Raw genomic sequence first — 10,627 nt, 5'->3', positions numbered from 1 at the left:
AGTATTTAGTCTTTTAATTAAGTAATAGGATTAAGATTTTTATCAAATTATGAAATAATCTTTATATTATGAAAGGCGACCCATATGAACTGACTTTACATTCAGTGATCTTTAAAATGTGTCAAAAGAACCTAGATGGGCAGTCAAGTAAAACGATGCTTTTTTTTAATTATATATGCATGTCCTCACTGGAAGTTTTTTACTAGTAAAAAATCACTGTTAGTATGCATTAGTTCCGTGGATGAGTGTGTATCTTTGCACCTTGAAAGAGCAAGAAAATTGATGAACATTATTAGAAATGTTAGATGTGAACACCAATTTGCTTTAAGATTTGTAAGAAGGTATCTATACAGATGGTTTCTAATTCACCTTAACATTAGAGAAAAAAAATGCTAGCTCTTAAGGCATTCAACTATAGCGAACACAAATTTGTGAATTGTTTTATCCTAAATCATTTCGTTTGTATTCTTCTTTTAAATGTGTCATATTTTGTCAAATTTAGTTTTTAATAGCATGTAGCTGATCATATGGTATATATTTTGCTCACTGTTGAAGATCATCTTGGAACTTTTTATTGAATCTATACATGCATGTCATTTTGGCTGTGGTTAATATTGTGTTCACCGTCTTTCAAAATCGTGATATTAATCTTAGAAAGTTTTGAGACCTTATTAAAAGATATAAAGTCAGTACTCAATAATTATCTACATGTATATATTTAAGTACAACTGTTCCGAACTAAACATTTTGCTCTACGCGACTATTTATATAATCGTTATTGAACAACTGGTCATCACTTGCGATATGCACTATCCACAAGACAGGGGTATTGACTAAGACAGCGATTATGACTGAGCCATAGGCGAGGTCATTATCGCTGTTACACCCAATACCACTGTCCTACGGGCAGTCCATGAATTACGATAATGACTAGTTCTTCAATAACTATTATGTTTATTTCATTGAAGAACCACATTTTTTTAAATTCTAAAAAAATCCAAATTGTGCTGAAACCATGCCCCACTAGTCATTATCATATAAAAGTCCGTTAACGACCGGTTTTCTGGTCCTTTTTATGCCGTTTAAGACCGATGGATTTTTTTTCCCGAAGTATAAAGAATGCCATGTGGCCCCTTGTTATCCAATAAAACAAACTAATTCGTTACCGATATGAAAATATATATATATTTTGTCTACGTATTAATTAAAATAATCACATGATATTTGATTACCATGTTGAGATTACATTTGTATGTGTCACTAGATGGTCGAATCATACTTAGTAATACAGTTTACTTCTGAATATGTTTTGTTTAGTGTTAAATTTATGTTTTTAAAGGTCAATGTCAGAAAAAAAATTTCAATTTTAATGCACAATCAATGAGACTACGACAAAGGCTAAAGTGACATCCATACAAAAATCGGTTTACAAGTATTTTTTTGTCTACGTATTAATTAAAAATCACATGATGTTTTAATGATCAGAGCTTCCTCTTTTCGTTAAATGCAGTGCTCGTTACTAGATAATTGGTAAGTGAACACTGACATCTTATTTCAATCCAGACTGCAATTAAAGACCATACGTGTTATTTGTGTTTCTTGTTTATTAAATACAACTTGCTTAGAGAAATTCATAACATGTTATTTTACAAAAAAATTATCGTGATAATTCGAACAAATTAATTGATATTTTTTCATATCGTTTTTTAAGATATTAATTATAATTACTTCAAGCAGGCATGATAATGAAATGATATATACGTATACATAAAATCATAACTGTTACAATGAAAATCAGACTAAAACTGATTTTCAAACATCAATAAAGTGTCAACAACCGCGTTTTAAAGTGCAATAACATCAATCAGTAAAATTAAACTTAATTTAGGAGAACTTCCGTTAATTGTCAACAAAACATAAACAGAAGCTTTAAGACTTAAAGATAATTAACCGCCCAGTTTAATATTTTCTTCTGAAATAGGACGCTTATCATAGTCCTTGTTTGTACAAGCAATTTCTAATACTGTAAATTTAGAAATTATTGCGAGTATGTCATTTAAGACGAACAAAAAAAGCGATTTTAATTTTTACGATATTGAGAAAAATAATGTTTTATTTTAATTCATATCATGCATAAACCATGTATACAAAATTTCAAATTACGAGTTTAATTTTTTGCGATTATGACCCTTGTCACATTTATCATGTTTATCGCAATAATTAAAACATCGCAATAATTTCTGAATTTACAGTACACATTTTCTACGTGAGGATTCGATTTATTCTATTTGGTTTGTATAAGTCTTGCTCATGTCAATACATGTAACGACGTTATCAAATAGTTCTGTACTGCTTACTTATGTGTATTGTATGCTTTTTTGTAATACCCCCTCCTGTTGGAGCCAAGGTTAGCGGTTGTTTAATTATAAATGTATACAATACACACACGGATGACAAGTGTTTTTTGTATGTGTTTGTTATCCACAAATTTAAAAGGGTTGTATATATTTAACTTTTCCGTCTACATTGTTGGTTAGGTTAAAAAGACAAGGTCCATATTTGAAAAAAAGACATTATTAAGTATTGTTCAATATAATTTTTTATAGTCAGGGTTTACATAACATAACATTATTTACTGTAAATTAGGTGATATTGACCTGGAAATTTCTGTTGGAACAAATGTTAAGTTTTTACATCCAAAGTATCTCTTTATACCAAAGGTTCATTGACCATTCTTCATTTCTTTTTTGTGTGTGTGTGGGGGGGGGGGGTGAAACAAGTTTTGACGCAGTTTTTCAAAACCATGGTTATCATACATATGGAGATATGACTATTAGACAGTTAAGTTAACAATTTGTATATAAAAACACTGTATTGTTATTTACCCAAAAGATGCCATTAATAGTGATTGCACGCAATGTAGATTTAAAAATGATGCATAATTTTTTTTTATGTGTTATATCTGTCAAGATTGAAAAACTAGTTTATGACGAGAAAGCGGATTCAATAACGGAATTTATTATCAAACTATCTGAGTTAATGTCAAAGGTTTAACATTATTATTGAAACAAAGCACAAGTCAGGATAAACCCTTTAATAGTAACAATCAATAAGTCTGATACGATTGACCTTTGATTTTAAAACCACTTGGTTTTCAAACGATATTGACATCTCTAAGATTAACATTTCATGCGGTTCAAACGTAGCAGAATGGAATTAAGGATGATTGCTGCTCAAACTCAAAATAAATAGGATCCTTCTTTTTCAGGTTTTTTACATTCAGTATAGATAGATGTTCAAAAAAATTATGCACAATACATTTACAGTGTACAAATATTTTTATTGGTGGCAAAACAAGTAGAATACATATCAGTGTTACATTTTTCAATATTTTTTTCTATAAAACCAATCAACAAATTGTGTTCTTTTAGCAGTTTAGTTAAAATTTGAAAAAGTACGGGAAAACTCATGATTTCTTGTTATTTTCTTAAATTAAACATCTTTGTAATAAATACATCCCCACAATATTTTCAGAATATCTTTCTCATACATTTGTCCTTAATTTCCAATAAAAAATATATATCATCATGCGCCTTATTTTTAGCTAGTCGCTGAAAACAAACAAAAGTACGGGAAAATGCCTGATTTTTCTCTTTTTTCTTAGAATAAACATTTATTTTATAAAAACAACTTCACAAACTTTTCAGAAAATCTTATTCATACATTTCCAAGAAAAAAAAATATATCAACATGCGCTTTATTTACAAATGGATGCCAAAAACAAAACAAAAAGTACAGAAATGCTTGATTTTTCTCTATTTATTCTAAAAATGTATCTTTTGATTTTATTTCAATTTTTAAAAAATGTCACAAAATCTTTCAAATGCATTTTCCCTAAAATTTGAAAAAGAAGAATACATCATCATTAAGCTAGAACTAAAATAACACAAAAAGTGAAGAAAAATCTATAATTATTCATGTATTCTCAACTGCATGTTTCCATTTCAAAGTTTGTTACATCAACTTGTTATAATTTTTATCAGCAAAGGCAACCAAATTTTCTAACTATCTGGAAGCACATGCATAAAACAGATTCACAAGAGTGCATACAATGAATTCCATACACCTAATAAGAAAAAAAATATTGCTTATAGTATCTGAAGATTGAAAATTCCTGAAAATTTCACATAATCAATGAATTGTGAAATAGAAGTCATGGTCAGCTGACAGGCGTCCGACACACAATAATCCTTCAAATGAATGTAGACCAAATATCATTGACCTATTATGAAGAATATTGAAAAACAGGCCTAATCACAAAATTTTAATGTTGGGACCATGCAAATCAGGTCATGGTTGGGTGACATGTGTACACAAGACTGACAAGTACACATCTGGATGAATCCATTGACTAAGTATCATTGGCCTACCATATATGGTAACTGAGGAAACAGACATTATTACAAACACTTAACTTTGTCACTCCTTAAAATTTAAGACATGGTCAGTTACAGATGTCAGACTGACATGTTCACCTCCAATCGATTTCATAGATCAAATAGCATTGACCTGCCATGTAAAGTTAATAATAAACAGAACTTATAACAATAACTTAATCTTGTCTCCATCCAAGTCATAATTTATATAAGTAAACTATTAGGGGTAAAAGTACAGTCTTCAACTAGGAGCCTTAGCTGACACCAAACAGCATGGTCTGATTAAGTCAATATACTTGTATGAAAAGCATAAACACTTTCAAGGTAAATTAATAATAAATTGGTCCAATATAATTGCACAAGATTCCATAACAATGCACAGATCACAACATCATAATGAGAGTTAGCTGGGTATGAAGAAAATGACAGATATTCCAAGTAAATATTCAAGCCATAACAAATAAAAATTTGTAAACTAACACAGTAACAGTTATGCTAAAATTGATAAAAACTAGTCCTTCCGTATTGGTATAGTTTTCAGATCATTCATTTGCACAACTACTTTAAGGCGATAAAAAGTTTCGGCTTCAAAATTACACATAATTATTTACTTTATATAGAAAAAATTTCCATATAATGTTCCACATATAATACTTGATTTCAAAGTAAAATCATTTCCTAAAATGTCATTCTGATTGATATATGGTATTGTCATAAATTGATTTGAATGAGAAGAGTGGTATAGCAAACATTGAATTCCCTTACAAAATGTTATCGTACAGTATAAACATGTGATATAATATTACAGAAAAAAGCTTCTCTACATGTTTTCAAAAAAATCTTATACACTTGTAATAATTTTAAATGATTTTGTAACTCTAACAGATGATCCACACTTTTCTGTAAAAATATATTTAATTCCAGATATACCATTTCTTGTAAAAGCTAACTTTAAATGATAAAAATTAAGCCCACTCTTAGCTATGGCAGTGGCTGTTCTTAAGGTTATGACTTTACATGTAGTATTAATAAGTAATTTCAATGATGGAAGATTTTGATGTAGTTTTTTTAAACAAGAATATTGATACAAAATACAATTTTTTGAATAAAAAGCAGTTTTCATTTGACATGTATTATGAATTTTTTCTTTGACAAGCTTTTGCAATGCAGTTACATCCTCCTCAGCATTGTGAGCACCATAAGTAAAATCAAGAAGTGTTAGACATAATTTAGATTGAGAGTATGAATGCAGACCTGGATATACATTTTTAAACAATTTCAAAGTATCAACAAAACCTAAAATATTGCTTTCCAATCTAGAAAGTAAATTACAATTATCTAAAGCATTATACAACACAGGACAGTCATAATTGAAACTATTGTGTCCAAATAGAACATTTTTTCCAGATTTTTCTAAAAATTGAATAAATTTAAAAATACCTGCTTTTATGTTTAATGCTGGCACAATTTCATTATGAAAAAATAAAGAATTGTTTTGAAAAGTTAATCCTGTTATTTCTGCTGCTTTTGAGGTAATTTCACAAATTGGCAAAACATATGTAGAAAACATTTCTTCTCCTCTAATCGCTGATAGCTGAGTAATGTGTGATGTTCGACCTGTAAAAAAATCGAAAGAATAAATTTAAATGATTAATTTCTTGACATTAAATAAGTGAAAAACAAATAAGTGGGTCAGTGAGTTTAATGCTTGTATCTGATAATCCTGTTCCCAACCTTTAATAGAAAATGACCTGGCACTGTATATATAAAACTCCGATGTTAACAGGAAGTACATGTCAAACGAACATAAAATCGTTTAATATGTTTCGTAATTAGTGAGCTGAATATTATCTTAATTTCAAAATAATAACAAAAGAATCTAGGATGAATTTTTATTACTTTCAAATTACATAAAGAGCAAATGTTTGTTACTGTCAACTGTCTTGTATAATAAAAAATATATCTGTATTTTATCAAGAGTGAAATATACTTTCTTTGTTTTTTAATCCTTACTTCTAATTTTGTAGTTTTCCAGATGGTATATCAAAACGTTAACGATGCAAAAAGGCAAAATCGCAACAAATGATCGATACAATGTGATGGCTTAAAACTTACTGAGACCTGTAGCTTCAATATCAAAATATATTTGAGTATATTCTGTTGCATCTTCCAAGCACATGGCATTATTTTCAGGTTTTGATGATGGAGGTGGTATTTCATTTATATCTTCTTCCTTCAAATCACAAAGGGCTGCATTTGATTTATAAGTTCTCTTATCTCACACGCAGATGGTTTCTGATTCCTGAAATTTAAAGAAAAACAAATGGTTAATTTCAAAATATGAATTTACTTTGCTTGATGCTCTTCCGGTATATATGTACTGCATGCTTAGTGTCATATGGGCTACTTGAGCTTGTTGTTAGATGTTGAATTACATTGTATTGAAGTCCGTGTTCTCCTTTTTTCACTCGGATAAGATGGGTGTTTTGAAAACAAGAGGCTCTCAAAAGCCTGAATTGCTCACTTATTTTTCAGAGAAGATTTTTAAATGTAAGCAACTTGATGGACTAATTGCGAAAATCGTCTTTAAAGGGCAATAACTCCTTAAGGGGTCAATTAACAATTTTGGTCATACATACTTTTGTGTAGATCTTACTTTGCTGAAATTATTGCTGTTTACAAATTATACCTATTTATAATAATCAAAATAATAACAAAAAACTGCAAAATTTCGTTAAAACTACCAATTGAGTGGCAGTAACCGAACAATGAGTTGTTCGATTCATCTGAAATTTCATGGCTGATAGATCTTGACCAATTGAAGAATTTTCTCACATTTGCTCTGAAAGCTTCAGTTTTTGAGATATAAGCCAAAACCTGCATTTGACCCCTATGTTCTATTTTTAGCTGACTATGCAGTATGGGCTTTGCTCATTGTTGAAGGCCGTAGGCTGACCTATAGTTGTTAATGTCTTTGTCATTTTGGTCTCTTGTGGATAGTTGTCTCATTGGCAATCATACCACACCTTCTTTTTTATATAAGTAGTAAATAAGTTGTAAGATGGGTCACAATTTTATTAATTCCTTTTAAAATTTGTTAAGACTGAAATGCAAGTCCATATCAACATGCATTTTGATGTTTATGGACAATTGGTAGAGCGCAACATTTTAAACCCTTTTGCTTAGTCAGATTTTTTCCATTCATAATGATTTTCAAAATAAAAGACAAAACTTGCACTTTTATCCTATGTTCTATTTTTAGCCATGGGGGTCATGTTTGTTAGTAGGTGGGGTCAACCGACACACTTATTTAAAACAAAATATCCAATAATGATTGTTGCTAAGTTTGGTCGAGTAGTTTCAAAGAAGAAGATTTTGTAAAAGTTAATGGACACATAGTAATTAGAAAAACACACTTGGCTCAAGCGGCCAGGTGAGCTAAATACCACAATAGTGTGCTGAAGAAAATTAAGGCTTAATTACCGGTTTGATTTTAAAGTAATTCTGCGTAGTTTTGCTGCTTTGGTAGTGGCAACAGCTCTCCTCTTTCTAGCCTGAAGATCTCTGAGGGTAGCTAACTTCTGGGTATATATCCCAGGAGATAGACCTGTTGATACATTTACCTGCAATGAAAATGATATTAAAGAAATAAGTATAAAAGTTATTTTGATTCTCAAAAACAATGCAGGTTTTACATTTGATTCCAGAAGATGACAAAATTACTAGAAACATGGTTGATTTACTATACATGCACACTTATATACTGTATGTCTCTAAAAATGTAATGAGACTTTTGATTATAAAAGAGACAGATGGCAATTGATCGTTTTCTTTACTTTAATCATTTGGCATTATCATTTATGGATATATATGTACTGTCATTCAATAGGACTGTTCAAGATTAAACACATGGGTGTGTGAGTGGTAGGGAGGTTGGGGATATAAGGGGCATTTTTATTAAGACCATGACATTATTTTTTTAATTTCACATAACAATTCTTACATAATTGTTAGGAAAACACAGCCTACTAAAACAAATTTTTTCGAGTGGAGCCTTTATCCTCCTTTATAAGTTAAAATTTAGAACAGCCCTATTTTTGATTATTAGTAATGAATAAAAAACTAAAATAGGTGAGACGGTATCCAACATTTCATGCAAAATTAAACTCTCCCAAAAAAAGGGATTATATGTGTATAAAGTACACCATGAAAGGAGTAAGTTCGGTAAGTGCCATATTTGGCCCCAATTATAAAGTTCATGGTTACAAGACAATAATTGTTTTAAGTTGCCTTAAAGACATGTGAAAAAGTTAAACAGAGCTGTTTTTGTCAAAGTTTAATTCTAACACAACAATTTTTACATTCCAAAACGGTCAAGATAAGGGATTTTGGTGAAATTTGACAAAATCAGCGGGATTTCAACCAAATAAAGGACCAGGAAACATAGAGCGCAGGTGTCGACAAGCTTAATATTCAAATAAGACATGTTAAATGTCTTCACAAACATTATTTTAAAAGATCTTTGTTGTCGAAGTATGCGCTCTATGTTTCTTGTCAAATAATCTTTGGAAATTTACCCATTTTCATTGATTTTTTCGTGAAAAATCAATATGATTACAACTTGTGACGTCATAATGAAACTCAGAAACGTAAAATTTTAAACAAAATGGCTTATATCATATCTTGTCAATGTATTAGCTATAATTTATCGTGATATTGGTCAATAAATCCGAATTTGAAATTTACGCTAAAAAAGTGGGCCATTTTAGGACCTTATTGAACATACTCCTTTGGTCTCTAAAATTTGTAACAGTATAATAATATAACAAATTTATGAAAACATAAAACTTGTGAATCATAAAACTGAACATGCAGTCTGATAACCCATTTGTACGTGTAAATATTTTTTTACTCTCAAAAGATAACAAAATTCATAGAATACTAGTATCACTACATGTAGTTATTTATCCCTTGAAAACTTGTTGTGAGAATTTCTGACAAGTAAATAACATAAAGTTTTAAACCCATGAATGAAAAAATAATTATTTGTACAAGTGGGATATCACCGACAGGCAACACACTTCCTTACATCTACCGTGTATTGGTGACCCTCGTTTTTCTGTGCTACGGCAGCAGCAATACGGTAGCCTAAACTTTCAGAACCACCATAAAACCTATTCTTTGGTGCTTTAGCGGCAACACTTTTGTTAAAGCTCTCATTGCTCTGGGTGCTTCCTAGATTAGCAAGATTTTCTGGATTTTTTCTGTATTTCTCTAATAAAGTGAAGTTTGAAAAGATTTATCATGTAAAGGTTTACCATACGGCAATGACCTATATTTCAGACCAGACTCATCAATAAACCTACACCAACTGACATTGCAATCACTATGGTCTCCAAAGGGATGCTTTGACAGTGCATCTAAATTTTGTTTAATTTCTTCTGGTTTGCCTTTGCCTTTAGCTATGAGGTAGTTGAAGCATTTGATCAGGTAGTTAATAACTTTTTGAGAGAGACAGGAATGTTTTTTTCTTAAATCATATAAACTGGAACTGAAAGGTTTTTTAATGTGGTTGCTGTCTGAGAGTTTCTTTATTCTCGGATCAACTTTAGCCCTAAGTCTTGCAATAGTGGTGGTATCTTCGTCTCCAAAAATGGCTGTGATTTTTGCCCCCTTTTCTATACTGTCGGTGACCATTTCTTCCACCATGTCTGGTTCCATGGCCTTTGCACTCCCAGTAAAGTTCTTTCTGCATGTATGATTTCTTACTATCTTACCTTCATGTTCAGCTTTCTGGCATATTCTACAGGACTTTGATCTCCACTTGTAACCCAAAATCTTCCCGGTTTTGGAACCTATCATTGAGCAATGCCCTGTTAAATAAATATGAATGTCTCTATAAACACAGATGCTTCATCTTGCAAAAAAGGAAATAATATGGTTAATACTATTGTTAGTGTCAATAACGATAACAATTGCGAATATTTCTTTACTATATAATAAACGCGTATTCTGACCTGATTACGTAATTCTCTTTTCATATCTTAGATGGATTGTAAGACAAAAAAGAAAAGAAGGCATTATTTCTAAAAAAAAATAAAAAAAAATAGATAAAATTAAAATTCTGTGTTCTAAAGGGATGTACAAATATAAAAAGACATTTAAAATCGTATATAATATATATATATATA

General features: G+C 30.4%; 1 protein-coding gene across 1 annotated transcript; it reads right to left on the bottom strand.

Annotated features, from left to right (window-relative positions):
• Nucleotides 1–7,915: 7,915 nt before the first annotated feature.
• Nucleotides 7,916–10,298, bottom strand: LOC139526434 (uncharacterized). Its single transcript, XM_071321582.1, has 3 exons — nt 9,809–10,298; nt 9,526–9,710; nt 7,916–8,059 (listed from the first exon to the last, which is right to left on the bottom strand). Exons 1-3 carry the CDS (start codon nt 10,296–10,298, stop codon nt 7,916–7,918), a joined length of 819 nt encoding a protein of 272 aa, XP_071177683.1.
• Nucleotides 10,299–10,627: the final 329 nt, after the last annotated feature.

The sequence above is a fragment of the Mytilus edulis genome, chromosome 6 (genome assembly GCF_963676685.1).
Source record: "Mytilus edulis chromosome 6, xbMytEdul2.2, whole genome shotgun sequence".
NCBI lineage: Eukaryota > Metazoa > Mollusca > Bivalvia > Mytilida > Mytilidae > Mytilus > Mytilus edulis.
This window is presented reverse-complemented; position numbering and strand designations above follow the sequence as displayed.